Raw genomic sequence first — 22,983 nt, forward strand, 5'->3', positions numbered from 1 at the left:
AACTTATAGTGCTAAGGTTCTTACACTGATTTACCCATTTACAGAGCAGGGTAATTTTTACTGTAATATTCAGGGTAGGCACCTTGGTCACGGATACTGCAGCAGGAGGTGGGATTCAAACCCGGACCTTGCAGTCCAAAGGTGGTGACTCTAAGCACTATGCCCCCTGCTGGTTGTGCACTGTACTACACGTATCACGTATCCCCCCCATGAACGCCTGCGGTCTTTGTAGTCGGAACGCACATTAACACAGCGAGTCGGTCCACAGCAGTGCACCAAAGGCCCGCGTTTCCAACGTTCTCCCTTTTACGGCCTCGTAAAAGGAAGGACCGTGTGACCCGGTCGCGGTTTACGAGGCCCGGAGTCTCGCGGTGAAGACCTGAACTTGCAGAGTAAGTGGACCGCGTTGAACCGTATTACCTGCGAAACACCGACTTGTGGCCCCGAGGAGGTCAAGGAGGGGGGACCCAGGACCCTCGCACCTGCTGCCACACGTCTCCCACGGTCTCTTCCCAGAGACTGGGCCCTAATCTGGGAGCCGCACGTGCTGCTAGGGGTTTGCTGCCCCCTGCTGGCCACACACCGCACTACATGTAGCTTTTTTTTCTTCCCATGAGCACTTTGGGGTGGAATGGCAGGAGGGCTGGTAGGGCTGGTAGGGCTGGCAGGGGCCGCAGATGGGGTTTTAAACTCAGCCCCACTTAGTTTTGCATGCATTTCTTTTTAGTGTCCTGCCCCTCGGGCTTCCGGAAAATTCTGGATCGTGAAAATAAGCACAAAGATTTTTCAGACGCTTCCAGCAAGAGGCAGCTGTGGCAGCTGGTTTTCTATGGGGCGATGGCAGGGGCGTCCCAGAAATTTCCGGAATCCTCGCAGGCCGGGAGGAGTGGACGGTCCACCTGTGCCACACTGGCATGGCACCCCACCCCCCGTGCTTGGCTCGCACCCGGGGAACCCGGGGGCCTATTTTGCTTACAGTACTGCTAGTGGCAGTGAGGTCACCGCCCACAGGGCAGGTGCCCGGAGTACCAGGGGACCGGTGACCACAAGACCACGGCGACTGAGTCAGAGCGACTGACCGAACGCTGTCTGTGACGTGTGGGCAATGGGCTTTATTTCTGCTGCCTTCCACTCAGAGGACCCGGGTTCGAATCCCACCTCCTGCTGTTGCACCCTCGATCAAGTATTTATCCTGAACCGGTACACAAAGGAACCCTGCTCAATAAATGGGTAAATCAGGGTAAGTAACTTAGTGTACAAGCAGTGTAAGTTACTACAGTATTTCCATTGGGTTTCATGTTTAGAGCTCAGTGGAAGGTGGATGTAAAGTATGTTAGCGCCCCCTTGTGGTCTCAGGTGAGAGGTGCTTTTCTGTCCTCTTGTCCACCATTGGACACCTTGTCCACACTGATCATAGAGGACTAAGAAAAGCGCTAAATGCATGACATTTGGTAGCCGGTGGGCTTTCGGTTAATTTTTGACTGTAATTAAGGTACTAAATGAATATTATATTTCCATGAGAAACGAAAACAAACTGCTCTGGAAGCGTCACATCACTTGTACATTTATTCACTTAGCAGACGCTTTTCTCCAAAGTGACTTGCAATGAACTCTGTGTAGTGTTATCAGCCCACACACCTGTTCACCGGGTCACTCATCCATACATCAGTGGAACACACACTCTCTCTGTCACTCACACACTATGGGTGAACCTGAACAGAAACGTCTTTGGACTGTGGGAGGAAACCAGAGCACCCAGCGGAAACCCACACAGAGACGGGGAGGACACGTAAACTCCACACAGACTGAGCGGGGACTCAAACCCACATTCTCTCACACCACCCAGGTGCTGCGAGACAGCAGCGCTACTCGCTGCGCCACCGTCCCGCCATTTGTGTTGCCTTTCTCTCCTCTTTCCTTTCCCTCTTTTCATTTTCGTCCTTTATCCCATCATTTTTTTTCCCTTTTCATTTGTTCTTTTATTCTCTTGCTCTTGCCCGGCACTGCCAGGCGATAGGTAAGGCTTTCCTTTGCCTTTCTGCAAATCCAGCTTCTTTGATCACTTTGGGGAAAACTTTGCTTTAGCACTCATTTGAATGACAGGCGACGAGATTTACGCCGAGGCAGGGGAAGACTGTACTATGGTACGTGTGGTAAACGTCTTCCTGGTGTTCCTCTCCTTGCGGTCAGTCGTCGAGCCCGTAGGTGGAGGCCGGTCCTGGGAGGCGAAGGCCCCAGTTACATATTGCGGATGAGATGTCTTACCAGTTTGTTCTATACCGTGTGTTTACGGTCTGTTACCGGAGTGTGTGTCGTGCGGGTTGGGTAAAGTGTGTCTGACGCACAAAACCCTACGCTGATGCTCCGAGGTGCCTCTGGATGTCTGTGTATTTGTGTGCATGAGTGTGTTTGCGTGTCTGTGTAGGGGGTTCTGGTGAAGTGTTTACGCTCGGTTTGGGTTCCAACCCCCACCACCCCCGGCGCGACACGCCCCCCTCTAAACTGAAAAGAAGATTTATTTGTTTTTTATCAGCCGACAGTGACGAGGGACGGACACGTGTAGGACAATAAGACGTGCGAGTGCCGCGCGGCCGCGGGGACGCCGCCCCTAATGAAGATAAACTCTTATCGGGAGACTCGGCCCGTTGTTTGATGTCGGCTTTTTCGAGTCGAGAACCAACATCCCTCAAAGACACGTTCAAATAAACATTCGCTAAAAGCACACACTTTGCCCGCTGCTGCGATCTGGCGGGTGGGGGAGGGGGGGGGGTAAGCACCGTCTCTCCCGATAGCACGTTCACTCCTTTCCCCTTGTTTACTCGTGCAGTGGACATGCAGTGGGACACGCTGCGGGGACGGGGATGGGGACGCCGGGCCCTCGGGGACGCAGCTGCTCTCCAAACGACCGCTTTTCTCGCTCGGCTCGTTTTCCTGAAGCTTCCCGTCGAAAGGAGCCCCGAACCGGAGACCCTAAATCTCATCCCTCCGTCCACGTCCTCCCAAGCCTGGACGCGAGAGCACCCTGGCAGCCGTCCAGCAGAACAATTAAGTGTGTCTTCAGTCCCTGGGAATGTCGGCCCCCTCCCTCATTAATGGCGCCCCCCCCACCCCCTCCTCCCCGAAACACCCCTCCGCAGGCCCAGGCAGCTGCAGATGGCTCTGGCCAAACGGTCCAAGTTTATTTCCTCCCCGGTGGTCTGGACACGATGATGTAGCCTCTTGCCACATCGCTGGACGTCCAACAGGAAGTGCGAGGGACGGTCCCGCGGAGCGTCCGCGTCCAGCGCCAGGGCCGCGCTTCCGCACATTTCCACTCTAAGGTGGACTTCGGCGAACGCCGGCGTCGGCGTGGAGCCCGGACCCGCGGGAGCCCCTCCCCGGTGGACACGCGGTCCAGTAACCGGCGCTGATTTATGGGGCTCGAGCCAAAGGAGCCGCTCGGCCCAGGATTGGTTTCCCCGTCAGCGCAGTCCTCGCCCCCCCGCACCCCCCTTCCTGCGCTCTTGTTAAAACACCGTACCTGTAACTCTATCTTTGTAAAGGACCCCCCCGCAACTGGACTGGACGGTGTCAAAGCAACAAGTATCAGGTTAATTTACATAAAGCAGTAATGCAGCTCTTGATAAAGGATTAATATAGTTTACATAACAGGATCTGCTATTTTTCCTCCCCAAAAATGGAGGGAATCGAGTTATTTGAAGAAACGCTCGACATCAAGACGCAGCGCTTCCGCAGCCGGTGAACAGCGAGGAACCGGCACCGTATGGGTTCTCGTCCCTCACGGACGCTCCGTTTGTTTTCTGAGGAGGATGCGTCGCTTGCTGGTCTGGCCCAAGATAGATGCTGCGCCGGACCCCGTAGCCGTGACCCCCCCCACACACACACACACACACTCCCCCCGCCCCCCTGACTCAGTCTCCCCCCTCCCCCCTCCCGTACCCCCGATTTACCCTGTGACTCCAGCATCTCCAGCTCTCCCCGCGATCCGCCTTCGGACGAGGAGCCCATAAATAACTGTCTGCGCTGTATAAACACTGCGGTCGTAACCTTTCAGAATTAAACAACGGCTCTGGCCGGGATTAAGAGCTGTATCGCTTTACAATTTGAGGAGAAAAAAAACCTGACCCCGAAAGAGCGACTATTTCTACCAAAACAGTTTTCATAATTATCATATCATTCCTCGCTGCACAGAATGTGCCGATTAATCGAAAAAATCAGGCGAACGGGCCACACGGTTCCCTAAAAACACGCTTCCTGTCTTTTCGTCTCGCTCATCCCTCCCAAATGTGTTTTAATAACACTCGCTCACATATTCAGCGTCAGTGGGCTGTAATGTGCAGCGAGTCGGGTTCCGGAAGGTTCCGGCCCTTGCTCGACCGAGGGCCCCGTTTGTTTATTGGGGCCCCGCCGCCGTACCAAGATAGGAGCCTTTTCCCTCACCGTGAAAACAAATACTCTTATCTTCCCGACTCTCCGGCCTTTTCGCCAAACTCTGGGCTCGAGACTCCAGCAGCGTACGTCTCGTGCTCGCGTTTTCACGCGGTACCAATAAGAGAAGGACGGTCCTCGCTGATGCACATATATTTTATTTACATAATTTCTATATAAAACTGCACTGTACATTTTGCTCGAGCCCCTATTTACAGCGCCGACCGTCGACGTCATCTGCAAAACGCCTGCAGCTGCATAAAGTCGCTCTTTTCCAAGAAGCTTTTACGTGTCGCCGTGACGACAAGAAGGCACGCCGGGCCCTTGAACCCGCAAGGCCGCGTGGGGAGGTTTGGATGGAGCAACTCGGGGAGGGATTTCGCTCCTCGGCCACTCCGCCCGCGTCTGTTGCGCACGCGATGAAGATGAAGGCGTCTCCTTCGAAGACGAGGGAGATGAAGGCGGAGACGACGACGTCTCCTCGGGACGTCTTGAGGACGAAGGCGGCGCCTCTGGACCTGATGGAGATGTCTCCTCTCATCGTGACGGTCATGACCGAGGCCAAGGCGATTCCTCGGGACACGGTGAAGATGAAGATGGTTCCTCTGGGCCGGATGAAGATGAAGGCATCTCCCTGCAGGGGGCCCTCCTCCAGGGCCTCAGGAGGCTGTGGTGCCGCACAGGCGGGCCGCGTTCAGCACGTCTTTGAGCTCCGAGTCCGGCTTCCCCGCCACCATGAAGGGCCAAGTCTGTGAACGGAGGAGACACTTTTGACCACGAGGAACCAACAATGAGCACAACCACCTCCTCTCTTCCAGACACGTGATGTAACGCCGACCCTTCGATGATCTCGGCCACATGGGCGTGACCGCGGGGACAAAGCGAAGCAAACTCTCCCTCCTTCTATAAACACTTAACTTTGATGTCGCCTTTAATTAAATTAAAAAATGAAAAAAGTGGTGAAAACCAGCAGCAGTAAATGTTTGCGGAAGTGTAAACCTCTTTCATACCCATATCTCCTACAAGCTTACAGTGAACTCTATCATTTATAATTTGATTAATTTATCACTTAACTTTATTTATTCATTCATTTATAGTTTCCTCAATTTCCCCCAGGGATCAATGAAGTGCCTATCTATCTATCTATCTATCTATCTATCTATCTATCATAGAAATAAAGACTGAAAAGGAGGTGGTGGGAAACACATTTTCTCCTTTGTAACTCAGTCATATCAAAAGCGACATTAATGCAAATAATAAACAGACAAATAGAAAAGATGTAAAAATTAACTGTTAATTTAAAATCTTTTGGGAATCAGTTATTGGTTTTTTCTTACAATAAATGTCAGTACGGAATTTATGCTCAGTAACTGTGCGATAGTGCAATAAATGTAATAAATTCGTATCCAGGTGTCTGTTCTTGATTAATGACACTTATTCATTTCGGGGCCACTTTTTCTCCAAAGCCACATTCACTCTATTATTATTATTATTAGTTCGAGGTAAACTGCTCTATTTTTACACCTTCATCCAAGGTGACTTCGACTCGCTACAGTAAAACTCCCGACAGCCTTTCACTCATCTGTAACACACGAACACGGGGAGACCATTCAAACCCCACTCAGACTGAGCGGGATTCGAACCCACGTCCGACCTTACGCGCCGCGCGGTAACATCACATCAAAGCAACATCAAAGAACGAAGCGCGTTCGGCGGAGAACGACCGTGAAGTCGCTCGTTTTTGGAAATCGGGACTTTTCGCTCCGTCGGCGGCAGCGCGCGGGGAGGACTTTTTACGCGCGCGCGTGGGTCAGAGCAGAGGTGTCGCGCGAATCCTCCCGTCGAAGAAGATGTTCGCAGGTGTTCCGCGACGCTCTGGGATGCTCACGCGCCCGTGCCGCGGCGAGATGTTCGGAGATGTTCGGAGGTGTCGCGAGGTGTCGATCACCATGTCGTCGAGAGGTTGGTCGGAGATGTCAAGATCGTGTGAGGTGCTCACGCGTGTTGCGAAGAAGATGCTGCGAGGCGCTCGCGAGGGAGGGAGGGAGGGACGTTCTGGTTCTCACCAGGTTCACCGGGTGCAGGTAGCCGTTCTCATACTTGTCGTTGGCCAGGATCTGCCTGAGGTGCGCGATGTAGCTGGACGCCAAGCGCAGCGTGTCCAGCTTGGAGAGCTTCGTGTCGGGCGGCACCCACGGCAGGGTGGTCTTCAGCCTGGAGAAGGCCTTGCTGAGAACGCGCATCCGCGCTCGCTCGCGCGCGTTCGCCGCGTTCCTCTGGACCTGCTTGCCGCCCTCGTGCGCGGGGGAGCTCTTTCTGGACGGGGGCTTCCTTCTCCTCTCCGAGGGGCTCTTCTCCTTCCTGCGCGCCAGCAGCAGCGCGTCGCAGCTCGAGCTCTCCTCCGTGCTCTCCGTGGACGTGCCCCCCGAGTCCTTGGTGGCGGAGCCCAACTTTAAGATGTCCTCCAGGAGGTCGGCTTCGTGGAAGACGTCCTCGGCGTCGCTCATGGAGCCCGTGGACATCTTCTTCAGTCACCGAGCGAGTCACTGGCTGGGACGGAGGGAGCGATCTTCTCTCTGTCTGTGGGATGGATGGTGGAAACTTGGACCTTCTCCGCCGGGTGGGACGCGCCGAAGATCTTCTTCGGATCTTCTCGGGGTGGAGGAGAGTCGAAGGGCGATGCTCTGGACAGTCAGTCAGTCAGTCAGTCAGTCAGTCACTCAGTGTCCTCAGAGCAGGGGAGGTAAGACTCCTCTGGGATCTGCTGAGTCCCCCAGTCGGGAAGTCCATTTATCTCAATGGGACAGGGGGCGGGGCGGGGCGGGGTTGGGGTTGGGGGGGGGGGGGATGGGGGGGGGGGGTGATGAATAACCGATGAAGGTCGCGGTCATTTGATCATTTGATCTTTTATAAACTGCTTGACTTGAGTCTGTTTTCTCACGTTTGACTTTGTTGGCTTCAGTGTGGAGAAAACCGTGAGTCGGTGAAATGAATCGAGACGAGATTAACTGTAATAATAATAATAATAATATGAAATCATCATAATTTTTCTGTGTTTCCTCATCATCACTCGTTGTTCACGAAGAAGCATGAAAATGGACATTTAATCCGCAGCATCTGTTAACTAACTAACAGTAAATAATCACTATTGGAAATAACTATTACAATTATCGGGACCGTTATTATCGAAATCTGGGCAAAGTCTAATATTGGATGTCAACATTTTTTTTTTTTTATTAAAACGACGTTGTTTCCTTTACACTTTGCACCGGTTACACGTGTTTCGTGAGAAAATCTGGTTTGTGACTCTGTGTCGAAAAGCCCTTTTATTACTATAAATTGTGGAACATTAATGTGCGGAAAATTTTCGTCTTTTTTATTTGCTTAATTCGGGATATTTATTTGCAGACGATTCCTGTTTACAATGAACGATAATTTGTCAAACCATATTTTATATTTGTCAATTTACAACGCAACAATCCCGCACTTTTTAACCGGGGTAAAAGCATTCTATAAACTATAACAAATTAATACAGCAATTTGGGAAATATTATTTATCTTATTAGGCCTCTGTATTGCCAATATTATATATATTTCCATTACTGTTCTATGTAATTGTAACATTGCAATATTACTGCAAAATATTAAAATTGAACGACAAGATATTTTATTATAGTATAATTGTAATGTTATATATATCTATTATTATTGCTCTACATGGTTTTACACGCGCAGTTTTCTAAACATAATTCCATTTTGCATAAAATTGCCGAAACGAATGGGATTCACTCATTTTTCTTCCTTAATTATTTACACAATATTTTTTATTTTTCTAATAATTAAGAATATAATGGCTCAGCTCCGAGGCGCACTTGTTCCATGGAATATGACGTCATACAAATTTGTGCGATAAAAAACCGTTTCTGTGGGAGAAATGAGGTCAGAGGTAGGACACGTCTTTACACCCCTGCCACTCTGGCTAACCATGTTTTACCATAATACCGTATTTCAACATTGAACATTAGGCGCAGAAGATGCGCAGAAGATGCGCGGTGCGAGTTTGAATTTCCAGAACGCGATGGATGGATGGCGGGGTCGCGTTATTCCCTTATTCACAATTATAATAATGTCATTCGCATTATAGCAGAACTAATAACTTAGTTTATTCGATAAATATATACAATTACTAAATTATTTTTTTAATGAACAAAGTAATGTGCTATTATATATTAGGAATTTATATCTGACTGACACCTTTACAGCAGTTTATCTCAGACACACACACACACACACACACACACACACAAACAACCTCCACCCATGCCATGGGTCTGACTGGAACCCTTGTTGGGCCACGCAGCCCAGGAGCTGTAAGGCACCAGCGCTACCTGCTGTTCCACCACATTTTCCTCTTTCATTTTACCGGTTCTACCGAAAAGTTGCCGCCCGGGTTCTCTTGTAACTTACCAGGTCGCACCAGGCCGGGCCACAGCGCCCACCTCCCACACTGGCCCACAGGTGTGGAGATGCTCTTTGGGAGGATCCAGCTGGACTCTGGAGCTGGACTTGGGTTCGAGAGGCTTGGTCCCTTTTTCAGCTTAAAATTCAAAAGGGTATTTCACTGTTTTACTGTTCTAATTGACCAGGTCCACTGTAATACTCTCATTAACTACTTTTACCGTGATATTCTGTTTTACTTGCTGCTAACACAGTCATTAGAGCTGCTGCCTATGGAGCCAAAGGTCGCTGGTTTGAATCTCACCTCCAGCTTTAGTACCCTCGAGCAGGGTACTTACCCTAAACTGCTCCAGTAAAACTACCCAGCTGTACAAATGGGTAAATGACTGTAATTGGATTAACGCTGTAAGTGGCTTTGGAGAAAAACATCACATAAATGAATAAATGTAAATGTAGGCAACAAGAGCCACTTCGATGTTGCAATTTCCCAGCTCCTCTCCAAGGTACTTTCAATTACCCAGGTTTACCGTAACGATGCATTTTAATCACCCAGGAGCACAGAGTGATAGTCTGCTTTACTCGACCGTGCCCACTGGACTCTTCTCTCTTAATGCACCGGGTTCGCTGTGATGTTTTAACTACCCGTGTCCACCGGGTAACTACCCGCTCCGGCTGACCGGCTCCGCTCCGCGTTAGGCTGAACTCCTCTGAAAGACGCAGTGCCGCTCGCCTGCGTTTGGGCTCCCGCACGTTCGGCGCTAATGGGATGCGGAGGGTCTCAAATACCCCCTGGCGCCTGTGGAAAACCCGCCCTGTAACCGACACCGGGGTCCTTAACACCACTGCTGCGCTTTTAATATCAACGTGCGCCGTTTGCACACCCAGCTCAGGGCCGAGCCAAAACAAGGCGGATTACGGGGAGCCCTGGGCGTGCGGCGCGGCGCGGCGCTCTAAACGCCTTTATCTGGCCTGGTGATGGCTGGGATTCGCCTCGGGGGGTGGGGGGGCGAATCCTCCGGTGCACGAGAGGCACCCCGTGGTCCTGCCGCAGCTTTAGGGCGAAGCGCGGACTTCGGGACGCTGCGGCAGATGGCGTCGTTCAAAAATGAATCTCGGAAGGCAAAACCCAACAATCCCAATAACTATTACTATTTATTTCTATTATTTTTCGTTAGTTTTGTAAGTGCAGAGGGCAGAAAGCGGTCATTGTTGCGCTGGTGTAATGGAACAAACACGGGACCGTTAATTACTCAAGTATCCTCCGACAGGCCAGTGATGAACATCTGTACACTGGACACGTGTAACGGTAATAATACACACACACACACACACACACACACACACACACACACACACACACACACACACCTTCCTCGCGGCCATGTGCCCGGTGCAGAAACACAAGCGAAACCTCCCACTACGAGCCTGCCGGACCAGGCGGGTCACGTCACACCTGTCAAACGTGGTACATGTTTACTTCTCATCCCGTCACTTCTTCTCTTTGCCTTTTTCCACTTTCGCTTTTAGAGGAAGTTTATTTTCATGTTTCTTTTTTTTCTTTTTTTTCCTGGAGGAATGGAACCCTTCCAGCCACTCTATATCAATCCCAAAGTAGCTCTGGACTAAAAAAAGTGTTTCGAACAAATAAAAAAAGAGGGGCGTCGAATAAGAGGCGTCGACTGATAAATACTCAATAATCTACCGGTGAACCTCAGTTTTGATTTGATACATTCTGTACAGCTGAATCTCACCCCTGAAATGTATGAATGATCTGCAGTCTTAGTCGTGCGGTTCGGTCTCCTTTCCACACCTAAACCACAGATAAATAAATGTCAGACCGATATTATAACATAAAACATGTAACATCAGAAAAATGCTGACTCGGCGGAATCCTGGCGGCTCGGAGGCTGAAAATGAAGGAGACGATTCAGATTTGGACGGATTCTTGTCCTTCCTCGAGGTTACCGATCGCAGATGTGACCCGCTTGCAAACTGTGACTGTCGGGAGGGTTTTCGCTGCCCTCCCCATCATTTCTCAAGGCGCCGACGGCACTGGGCTGCACGCCTGCAGGGCCGCCGTCGGAACCGGAAGAACGGCGGCCCTCTCGAAGGTTTCGACGTCAGCGCGTGACGCCCGCAGCCCACCGGATCGGCCGAGGCAGGTGACTCATCCTGGAGGTGGTCGACTGTGTTCGTGGGGGATGGGGTGTTAAAGAAACAGGAACCTGCTTGCAATAAAAGGGAGAAAAGAGGGGCAAAATGTCCAAAAGTCACTGGAGACTCAATGTGCGCAAACAGGTGATGCTTTAAAGTGCAAACGGTTCGAGACCCCCGCGTTCCACTGGGACCTTGCTCTGGGGACGTGTCGCTAATTAGCTGACTGGGGTCAAAGGTCAAAGGTGCGAAAACACGGGACGCCCTTAAGGAAACACTCCGGATGGCCTTCGCTCTTGAAGACACCGAGAGGGCGGGGGGGGGGTCGGGGTGGGGGGTGCGATCCGCAGGGAAGCGGGAGAGTCGAGACGCTCGATGTCGCGTCGCACGACCTGCTGGGCTTCGGACAGTGAGGAGTGAGACCCTTGATTTTAAAAAAAAAAAAAAAAATCACCACGATTTACTGTGCAGTAACTTTTCCGTATCCCGAACAAAGCGTATATTTTAACATTAAAAGGGTAACATTTTTAAAAATTAATTTCAGCAGACTTGATCGTGGTAAAAACAGCCATCCGTTGCCAAATTGCAGTAAATGTGAGAGTTCCAGTGAGCTGGTGACACTAACAGGTGACCAGTATTTGCATTTTCATAGAGGAGAAAAGAAGTTATTATGAAATCCTCCCAGCATGCAAAGCGTGAGAGGCCTGACCGCTGGTTAGAGGAGCACGGAGGAGGAGAAGGGTCTTCTTGGGGTCACCTGTCGGAGCGTGCGACATGCTGCTTGTTATCTCAGCCCGAGTGTCGAGTGCGAGGAGAGCACAGCACCAACATCCTGGACGACGCAGCGGAGGGCAGAGGAAGGGAACCCGGCAGCAGCGTGCGTCCGCACCTCGCTCACCGTCTCCACGCCATCTTACCACGTTAAACTGCGTATCATTCCCTTCGTTTATACAGCTGGGTACTGTTTACTGGAGTAATTTAGGGTAAATACCTTGATCAAGGCCACTACAGGAGGTGGGATTTAAACCTGCAACCTTCTTATCTAAAGGCGGCGGCTTTAACCACCACACTATCAACAGCCCCCCTCAGGGTTCCTCGACTTACACCAATTTACCCATTTATACAGCGGGGTAATTTCTTTACCGCATCAATCCAGAGTCAGTTCTTTTATGAAGGGAATTACAGCGGGAGGTGGGGTTCAACTCAGAGTCCTCTAACCGCTGCGCCACCTGGTGCCCCTACACCGCACATAACATTTTTTCCGCGAAACACCCGGCTTGTGCGGTAACTCTTGATTTGTGCCGCATGAAAGAACAACATCCCAAAAAATTAGATGTCTTATGTTTTTTTGTTCGGCACAACAGAGCAGCAACGCGGAGACATAATAAACTGTGAAAAGGCAATTGTATACAGGCAGTTACCATGGTTACCACTTATATTTATATACGTATACATTTCTATGAAAAGACCAATAACGTGTCGTGAAATTGACAGTCTATGTTTACTACTGCCTGTTAACATGAGTCCCGGTATTTCAGTTAATGCGTAGTGGTTAGAGCTGCTCCTTCGGACTCAAGGGTTGTGGGTTCGAATCCCCCCTACTGCTGCAGTGCCCTTAATCGAGGTGCTTACCCAAAATTCTTCCAGTACCAGGTAAATCGTTGTAAGCTGCTTTCGCGAGAAGTGTCGGGTTAATGAATGAGTGTGCTCGTTATTTATGCAAGTTGAGTGACGGGCGATGGCGACACACTCCTGTGCCGGTGCGGCGTGGCGGTAAGTGCCCGTTTCGTGCCATCGCTCGTATTCGAGGGGGGGCCTGGGGCTGGGGGGGGCGAGGAAGCTGCGGAGTCTCGTGTTTTATCGAGGCCCGATGGGACGGAGAGCCGCGTGCGAAGGCTCTTCGCCCCGACGGCGTGTTAGTAAACACGAGTCAGGGCCCAGCGGAGACACGGCGCACACGGGGTTCGACGGCCCGGACGCCGCGGCAGCTCCTCCTGTTATGAAACAAACAGGCCCGACGCATCAAGAAAACAGCTGAGCCGTCAGCCTTCGTTACAACTCCCCGGGTGCGAGGCGCAGTTTATCTGTGTTCGCTCACACATTATCGCGCCGGGTGCAGCAACATAAATACCGCGGTACACACACTTCTCTCCTCTCTTTAAACAAACAAAACGCAGACAATAAATAAACAGTGCATTTTTGATTCGCGCACATTGGAAATAAACTTTTTTTCATTCCCACCCCTGGTTTCCCCCAAAATTTTGGTCGCGCTCCAGTCTGGGACCCGGCAGCTCGATGGATTCAAAACGTGGTAAACAGCCAAAGCTCCAAGTGGGGTCAAGCTGCAATCGTGATGTTTTCAGGCTCAAACAGGACTGACACGTTACATTTCGGGTTTATCATTACATTCGTTTACAACGGTAACGCACTTGGTTAGTTTGTACCGAACACGTGTCAATGAGCAGGTCTGTATGGGTCTTGCGTCACTGCAACTTTTGTTAATAGTCCCAGTGTCCAGTGCTTCCAGGATAGGCCCCGGTCCACCGGGACCCTGCCTGGGACAGGTGCTTATTGAAATGAGATGGATGGATGGATGGATGGAAGAAATCTCAGTTCAAAATGCCAGCGTCGGGGGTGTGATGCACCACACAGGTCAGGACCCTCAACACAGGGCTTCTCCAGCCCATCTCGGTTGTCTTATAGCTGTCTGCTCGCTCATAAGCGTCTCTCGGAAACCTTTTCACCGTGCTGTAAAACTACCATCTACGATAGCAATGACTCCGAAAGCAAAAACAAGGAAAGAAAGATAAAGAAGGCAAAAAAGGCAAAGTAAAGCCTTACCTGTCAGTTGAACCTGAAAGTGAGAAAACAGAGAAATCTGTTGAAAATCGTTATGAATTCCATTTAGAGAAATATATTATATGTAATAATGCTTCGCTAAATTGTTTGCTGCCTCACTGCTCCAGGGCTATGGTTCTGGATGTGCGCCGGGCTACACTTGGTTCTGAATTTAATTTTCTTTCAAGGAAAAGGCAGTGACGGAACGTGTTTCCGGAAAACATCTGTGCACCTTTTTGAGCTCAGAAAAGTATTATTTGTTTTCTCCGCTTACATTCAGAGGCACCGAAGAGCTTGTGTTGCAGGAATTCAGCTTGAAGGGGAAGGTTGTGTGGAGAAGAAGTTGCGTGTGAAGCGCGAAAGGCATCGTGACCGCTGTACCGTGTGCGTTAGCAAGACCTGCAGAGTCACCATCTCTGTGGTCATCCTTATGGTCATCCCTATGAGCATCTCTTTGATCATGCCTGTGGTCATTTCTACGGTCATCCCTATGGTCACCTCTATGCACATGCCTGTGGTCATTTCTACGGTCATTCCTACGGTCATCTCCATGGACATGCCTGTGGTCATTTCTACGGTCATTCCTATGGTCACCTCTATGGACATGCCTGTGGTCATTTCTACAGCCATCCCTATGGTCATTTCGATGGAGATCTCTTTGGACATGCCTGCGCTGACCTCCATGGTCGTCTCTTTGGACATCTCTATGGTCAGTCCTGCAGTCATCTTTTTGGTCATCTCTTTAGAAATCTCTATGGTCATCCCTGCGGTCATCTCTGTATCCATCTCACAGGCCTGGTCAGTGTTCGGTTTTTCTCGTGGATCCTGCACTCTCCACTCACCTCCCTCTACATCCCAACACCGTTCATTCACATCTGGAAGAAAGTTCAGTGACATGAAGACCACAGATGTTCTCCAGCGCTTCCTCACACATGGTACGGCACACCACACCACGCCACACCACACCACACACACTTCTGATAAGCTGCTCCTATCCTTTACAAGATCTGAGCGCATCTGGGGGGGCCACGTCAGTGGTCAGCGTGACCGTGACGGTGGGCTCTCTCCAGCAGCTCCAGTGGAAGCGCCGCACTGGGGGTTTATTATCACTCGACCGCAGTACTCTGTTTGAAAAGTAAGAGGCCGGTGTTTACTCTACTGGACATGGAGTAAAAAAAAAAGGGTTTGGGGCCATCTGTCCTCTCCTATAGTGAAGGGCGCAGTGGGGAGTTTCGAGCGCCAAATTGGAAACACAGGCTCTCGAGGCAGACCTGGTCGATGATATTTACGGTTTCCATGCCGACATCACCAGATAAACTTATGGGAAGCCGTGAGCACGACCGTATTTACCGGCAGCCTCGGCGCTGTGTCCAAACTGCTGTCACTCGCTGTTTAGTTTGATGGACTCTGGACGTTCCAGACGCTCGGAGTCTCCTTCTCTCTCTCCCAAGCAGGGCGAGCGGTCGACCCCGGGCCGACCAGGCTGGCGGTCTTCATCCGGTGCAGGACACGCTGGGAGCTGGACCGCGGGAGCGTCCTGCAGCCGGTGTTCAGTACTGCGGTACTGCCGGAGAACATGTCGAGAAGTGTCCCTCGCTGGCTGGACAGAGCAGGACATGTGTCCCGACTGGTCTTTGTCTCGTCCTTGAGCATCTAAGCAGAGTAATTTATCAATTAAATATATATGGTTGATGCACTGTCTGAAGGAGAAGCTTTGTGGTAACACACGTACTACGGTAAAGATGTCCTTTACACTGTTTTAGTCACACTCCTCCGAGTGGGTAAAGACCTCTTTTAAACATCTTAACCATCTGTTGTTTTCTGCATTTTAAAAGCACTGCTGGGACTCCTGACCGCTGAACCCCTGGGCTCTTTCCTCGGTACCAGCAGGTCATCGGTTTGCTCAATTGCTCTGGAACTTTCCTATCGCGCAGAAAAAAGATACGCTTATCGCTAAAATGCGGTGGCGTCACTGCAATACTTTTTGAAATAATTTTCTGTGTGCGAGACAAGCTCAAGAGCCCGGAAAGCGGGACGCCCTGATGGGAGAGCTCCGCTCCGGGGCCGAAGGCACGGAAAGCATAACACGCTGGTGCCGTCCGGTTATGAGCTCAAAGTTGGGACAGATAAACGGACGGACGCGGCTGATAGTCGTCCACGTGTTGACTGAGATTCATGCCGAAAATCCCGCTTTCTGCAGGATGACATTCAACATGTGACCCCTCCCGGCGCCTCCAGTCGCACTATCAGCTCTGATGGGAACCGTGGGAGCCCTTCCCCAGGCCCCTGTGGGAGTGGACCCCAACCCATGCCGGCACCACGCTCCATCCCCGGGGGCAGCCTGCTGGAGGCTGTCAGGTGAATCCCCTCACTGAGTGACTGCTGGTGAGATCTGCCCCCATACCCAGCTGTCATAGGACTAGGCTGATGGGGTGGGACAACCGAGAAATACACCGCGGTACGCTGCCAGACGGCCCCCGGGGCAACAACAGCCGAGAAACAGATCGTCCCCGATAGCGCGGATACAACAATCGCGGAGAGCAGCGCAGTTCACCGGTGTGACTCGCCAGCCCACAGGTGCGTAGGAGTGGATCTCGCGGTGGAACAGCCCATTTCCCATAAGGCCGTGCAGCACGGTGCCACAGGAAGGAGCAGCCACAGGAAGGCAGGAGGCCGGTGTTGAAGGGGGTGCTGACTGTGGGGTCCATTCATCAGGACTTGCCATCAACGGGAGTCCCCGGGGGGGTGCTACCCCGGCCCCCCGGGCCAGGAAGTGCACAAGTGCTGTAACACAAGCTCGCCCGATACCCTGAGCGGGGGCACTTAGCAGGACGAGGGGCCCCTGACCTGAAGGAGCCCCACCGCCCCTGGAGACCATGTAGCATGAGCTGACTACCCCCCCATGGAGCCTCAGCTCCCAGGTTTATTGGGGGGGGGGTCTTTGCTTTGTGTAAACATTTGGCACATTTTATTTACCATAATTGACTGCACACAGGTCATAGACTGCATGCTTTCCAATGACATTTTACCGTGATAAATTTAATACATTTCAGAGGTATAAAAAAAAACTTCCAATCAGTTCTACATGCAGCTAAACGTGTAAAACGTATGTTGGTTAAACCGTGGTTTTGGACTCACTGACAGGGCTTGAGAATGTACAGTGCTGCTTGAAAGTGTGCGAACCCTGGTGTCCCCTAGTTTTACCACAAAATGGGTATTTAATGAGAATCGGATGTGTTGTGTAAAGGAAGACACCTAAGAACAGTAGGTAAGGTGTATGGTAACACCCTGGTAACACCCTGGGAACCCCCCTTGAGCATCCCTGTCATGCAGTCCTTGTATTAGTTGATTTAACTGATTTTTATTGTTTTATTTTAAATTTTATTATTGGTATGACAGTTTTTAGGATTTATTTACTGAATAAACATTTTAATCATCGGAAATGATGAACGGAGAAATTTTTACCTGTCGAGTTGGACAGCGTGCGGAGCCAGACACCTCTGGTGGGCTGGTGATCCATTCTGATCCGTCAGAAAAAAATCAATGAGAATCAACAAAAAAGGAAAAAATTAATGAGAATCAGTGTTTCTCATGTGATATAATAGGTGTGTAATGAGCCTTTCCATGTGTTACGTTAGAGGAAATCACGCGTGTAGTAGAAACATGCAAGGAGTGCGGGTGTAAAAATAAGTGAACCCAAGTTACACTGTAATAATAATGATCAATAATTATAATTAAAAATTATCTGCCTTTTTATTTATTGGTTTTTTCTTAATATTTATTTGTATTTATCAAGACTATAACCATTCCAACAGGGTTTGGATATTGTCCAGCAGCACTGTACATCCAAATCTGCATTTTATAAATATTACTATAAATATTAATATGTAAATTAATATTTAAGAGAATATTGACTATATTTATAATTTAAATATTCTATATTAAAAATTAATTTTTATAGTAATTCTGTAATATTTTGCGCCCTGATTTGTAGCATCGCTTCCTGTCCCCTTCGGTTCAGCGTTCAGCCAAGCGGCCGAGGAGCGGCTCCCCTTCACGGGCCTGTTTGTTTTGGCAGCGCGGTCGCCCCTCGAACCCTTGGACGTCGCCGCTGCCGAAAGCTCGAGAGTTCGCCTCCCGCTCTCCCTCCCTGGACACGTCGCACTCGCTTCCTGCCTTAACTTTCCCGTCCGGTTCTCGTGCGGTCACATCGAGATAAAGCGGTCCCGAAGTGCCTCTTTGGCATGTTGTTCGCAGCTGTACCGTGCGGCTGCCCAAACGGAGTCTGACCGTTGAGACCGCTGCGGTCCACCCACTTACACACCTTACGGACAGGGGACCCAGGGAGCAGATGGGCATGAGAGGCCAGCAGGGTGGGGGGCCTAATGGTTATAACCTCTACCTTTGGACTTGAAGGACGTGGGTTTGAATCCCACCTCCTGCTGTAGGACCCTTGATCAGGGTACTCACCCTAAACTAAGGGTAAAAATTACCCTACTGCATAAATGGGTTGATCAGTGTAGCGTTGTAGGTGTATCTGGAGAAAGGTGTCATAAATGTGAGTGCCGAAGATTCTGGTTTGCTCCCCATGACCCAGCGCTTCCTCGATCCCTCCTGGTGTTCACGGTCCACGAGGTGTAACGGTCCCATGGTCGAACCTGCACTTGTCACCAGTCACTCTACCCATGCCTCCTTTCTAACAGGCCCCTCCTTTATTGACCCCTTTACCCATCATGCCTGGCTACCAGCACCGGTCCACTTTGCAGGGTTGGATCATCACCGCGGGGACCGTCCTGCTGTTACCTCGCTGTCTCCAAGCCCCCGTCCTTCAGACGTATGCCGAGCAGTTGGGTTTTGGAAGGGCGACCGCACGAAGACCTCCCAGCCTCAGATCGGACGGCACCACCTGTGAACCGCGCAGGAACCCAGCTGTTTTCCACTCGGCACGTCTGCAACCCATTCCACCCAGAGGGCTGTCGGGGAGCCCGGAGACGAGGAGACGATGCCGTGGGCGTGGTCGTTGGCAGAGCATCTGTGCGGCAGACCGCTCTCATTTTCGGTCTCTAATGAATGACAGAGCCCACCCTCTAGCAAAGTATAGCATGCATTTTGGCAGCAAACTCCATCCTTCAGAAGACTCTGCCTCTACCTGACTCCACCCTCTAACAGACTCCGCCCAACAGGACACCATGCCATACAGCTGGCCGACAGACTCCGCCCTCCAGCTGTTGAGCAGACCAGCTTCCATCAGACAAACAGTTGACTTGCGGTTGTTTGTTTGAGTTGCACATTTTCGTCTGAAAAGCCCCCCCCAGGTTCAGACGCTGAGCACCAGTGCGTTCTCCACGCTCCACACAGCTTGCTGTCATCACGCAGAACTGCCATGAGCGGGTGTCCCGCCTCATCCAGCAGACACGGGGCAGGTGGTAGAGCACGTCGTACGCGAGCTTGGAACACGAGGCGAGACCATCGGCTGGACCTTCAACCGAAGAGCTTTATTTTCATCTGTCTCCATCTGCCATGATGGAGCTTGTCCGCTCTTCCAATGCCTGTAGACACACACACACTTTCTGAACCGCTTGTCCCATACGGGGTCACGGGGAACCAGAGCCTAACCCAGCAACTCAGGGCGTAAGGCCGGAGGGGGAGGGGACTCACCCAGGACGGGACACCAGTCCGTCGCAAGGCACCCCAAGCAGGACTTGAACCCCAGACCCACTGGAGAGCAGAACCTGGGCCAACGAACTGTGCCACTGCACCCCCCCTTGAAATTTTTTTTAGCCAAACATTATAGATATAGTCTAAATATGCCCTCATTTCATTTGTTGCATGTGCTGCCTAGGATAGAAAAGGATTCATAATTCTCATCCTCCTTTTACAAAACTCTCCATTGAGTTGAGATGCTTTTAATTAGCAGGAGGGGCTTTGTGATTGGCTATTGAGTGATTGGCTCTTCCTGATTGGCTGTTGAGTGATTGGCTCTTTCCAAATAGCTCTTGTGTAGCTGGCTATTCTTGTTAAATACTGTTTCATTGGCTCTTTTTGATTGGCTGTTGAGTGACTGCTTTTTGTATAATTGGCTATTCTTGACTGTTTAACTACTGTTTCATTAGCTTGCTGTGACTGGCTGTTGAGTGATTGGCTCTTTTTGAATGGCTGTTGTATAGTTGGCTATGCTTGTTAAATACTGTTTCATTGGCTCTCTGTGACTGGCTGTTGAATGATTAGCTCTTTGTGATTGGCTCTTGTGTGGCAGGCAGCTGTATGACTGTTCCCAGGACTTGTGATTCTCACCACGCACATTACTGGTATGAAATATGACCAGTGGAAATAAGTGCATTTTCTTCCTGTGTGATTAAAAGTAATGGATTAAAGACACATTACTGGACCTCGAGTAACAGGTATTAAAATGACCAGACAGTTCAGTGTACAGTGTAATTTTTATTCTAGTTACATATTGGTGGAAATGATAACTATAAGGGGTGCCTGGTGGTGCAGTGGGTTGGACCGGGTCCTGCTCTCCGGTGGGTCTGGGGTTCAAGTCCCGCTTGGGGTGCCTTCCGACAGACTGGCGTCCCGTCCTGGGTGTGTCCCCTCCCCCTCCAGCCTTACGCCCTGTATTGCCGGGTAGGCTCTGGTTCCCCGCGACCCTGTATGGGACAAGCGGTTCAGAAAGTGTGTGTGTGTGTTTTCCGGAAAAAAACACAAATTGCTTTATTTTGACACTTGCTTTATTCACAGAGAATTTCCTCGCATCACATTGACGTGCATGAAAACTTGGGCGGCATGGTGGCAGAGCAAGTAGCGCTGTTGTCTTACAGCGCCTGGGTGGTGCAAAAGGATGTGGGTTTGATCCCCGTTCAGTCTGTGTCACATTTGTATGTTCTCCCTGCGTCTGAGTGGGTTCCTTCTGGGTGCTCTGGTTTCCTCCCACACCCCAAAGACATGCTGTTCACCCATAGTGTGTGAGTGTCACAGAGAGTGTGTGTTCCACTGATGTATGGATGAGTGACCCAGGGTAAGTCACCATGGTGAATAAGGTGTGTGGGCTGATAAACACTACATAGAGTTCATTGGGAGTTGTTTTGGACAAAAGTGTCTGCTAAATCACACACACACACACACACACACACACACACACACACCTTCAGAACCGCTTGTCCCATACAGGGTCACGGGGAACCGGAGCCTACCCGGCAACACAGGGCGCAAGGCTGGAGGGGGAGGGGATACACCCAGGATGGGACGCCAGTCCGTTGCAAGGTACCCCAAGCGGGACTCGAACCCCAGACCCACCAGACAGCAGGACTGTGGTCCAACCCACTGCGCCACCGCACCCCCTCCCAACCACTTGTCTCATATGGGGTCACGGGGAGCCGGAGCTTAACCCGGCAACACAGGGCATAAGGCTGGAGGGGGAGGGGACACAGCCAGGACGGGATGCCAGTCTGTCGCAAGCCACCCCAAGCGGGACTCGAACCCCAGACCCGCTGGAGAGCAGGACCCGGTCCAACCCACTTCTGCTAAATCAATAAACGTAAATTGAATAATAACACAAAAATGTTTCATCATCGATGCGGATTCATGTCACAAAAGCCCTTCCTCGTCCCAAAACGGCGCAATGATTTGCTGGTATTTTTACTCAAAAGAAAGTATCAGCAAGCAGGCAAAATGAAGCCCAAATTTGTCACAAAAATCACGCAAAATATTTTCAATGATTTCCCAGCACACGGCTCTTAAGACACTTCAATAAAACATTTTGTCTGCCTACAACGAGACTGCTATCACGACAAAACGATTTTAAAAACATGCGTGTGATACATTGGAATGCCGCCCCCCCCCCCCGCACCGGTCCGGTCACACGAGGATAAACGACATTGTTTTCATTAATTTCATTAATTTATTTCGCATTTACAGTAAAGATATGAACATTTATTTATGCGCGTCCATATTTAATGGCCCGAGATCCGTCCTCTCCGTGGCTTCGGCCCCGTCTCCGCGTCGGGCCCCCCGGGACCGCGGGACGTTCCTTCCTCCCTGAGCCGGCGAGCGAGGACTTGACCCGGGTGTACATGCGCTGTGGGCGATAGATATGTGATCCCCCCCCGAGCGATGACTTAGTGCTTCCTTCGCAGCGTGACCTCGGTGTCAGCGAACGCTTTGCGGCTCCACCAAAAAAGCTCTTGTTTTCATTCTCTCGGGTCCGGTTCTCCCTGCAACCAATTGTTTTAAATATAAAACGGACCCATTAGGGGCCGAAATGCAATAAAGGGTTGTTTGCGTCTCCTTCCGGGGGCCGGAGGAGCTCGGTCTTTACGGGCCTTTATTTACGTTAGAACAACGAGGAGGGGCGTGTCGTACCGCGGTAATGGACACGGCTCCCTCATAAAGGCAGCGTCGCCGAAGGCCGTTTTCGCCGATGTCCGTGCGAGTTAAAGGTCCGCGGCGCGACGTTGCGTCGGACGAGCCGGCCGCGCTCCGCTCGTAAACGACGTGGGATCGACGGCTTTGCGGGGAGCGCGCAAAGCGGAGCAGCTGCGCTCGGACATCACGGCACGAGACGCTGGGATTCAGCCGCGGTCCAGTGCGGTCCGGTTCGGTCAGGTCCGGTCCAGCCCGGTCCGGTCCGGCGTTACACCTCTCTTCATTTATTCAGCTCACGCTTTTCTCCAGAGAGATTTACACTGATTTACCCATAGACAGCAGGGTCATTTTTACTGCATCGGTTCAGGGTCAGTACCTCGCAGCAGCTCTAACCACGACGCCACCTGCTGCCCAACGCTCGGCAGTATTTCTCACCGTATTTTCACACGATTTGCGTTCTACCGTTATTTTCAGACCTGACGGTCGCTTTTCAGAAAAGTGCTGAGGGAACTGCTGTTATCGCTCATAAAGGAGTCGAAGGAAATAAAAATATACCCATCTGGTCCAGGGATGGAACCAAAACCTGCAGTCGGTGCGGGTAGGCAGGGTTAAATTAAGCGGATAAGGTGGAGTACAAACACGGTACATCGGTTTAACCTAAAGCCCCTCTTGTTCGGGGAGGCGCCGAGCACGGCAGCAGGGTGGCTGTGGGTTCGAGGAGCCGTTCTCATAACAAAGTCA

General features: G+C 50.9%; 1 protein-coding gene across 1 annotated transcript; it reads right to left on the minus strand.

Moving 5' to 3' along the window:
• Positions 1-4,579: 4,579 nt before the first annotated feature.
• Positions 4,580-7,177, minus strand: tcf21 (transcription factor 21). Its single transcript, XM_018730119.2, has 2 exons — positions 6,495-7,177; positions 4,580-5,177 (listed from the first exon to the last, which is right to left on the minus strand). The coding sequence occupies exons 1-2, from the start codon at positions 6,948-6,950 to the stop codon at positions 5,088-5,090; spliced, it is 546 nt and encodes a 181-aa protein (XP_018585635.2). The 5' UTR covers positions 6,951-7,177; the 3' UTR covers positions 4,580-5,087.
• Positions 7,178-22,983: the final 15,806 nt, after the last annotated feature.

This window comes from Scleropages formosus, chromosome 1 (assembly GCF_900964775.1).
Source record: "Scleropages formosus chromosome 1, fSclFor1.1, whole genome shotgun sequence".
Lineage (NCBI taxonomy): Eukaryota > Metazoa > Chordata > Actinopteri > Osteoglossiformes > Osteoglossidae > Scleropages > Scleropages formosus.

What these genes read in the sequence shown, in the direction of transcription:
- tcf21 (XM_018730119.2), bottom strand. Translation starts at nt 6,950, where the DNA reads ATGTCCACGGGCTCCATGAGCGACGCCGAGGACGTCTTCCACGAAGCC. An exon ending in ACCTGCACCCGGTGAACCTG is followed by an intron (nt 5,178 to 6,494) that starts GTGAGAACCAGA and finishes CTCCGTTCACAG; the next exon opens with ACTTGGCCCTTCATGGTGGC.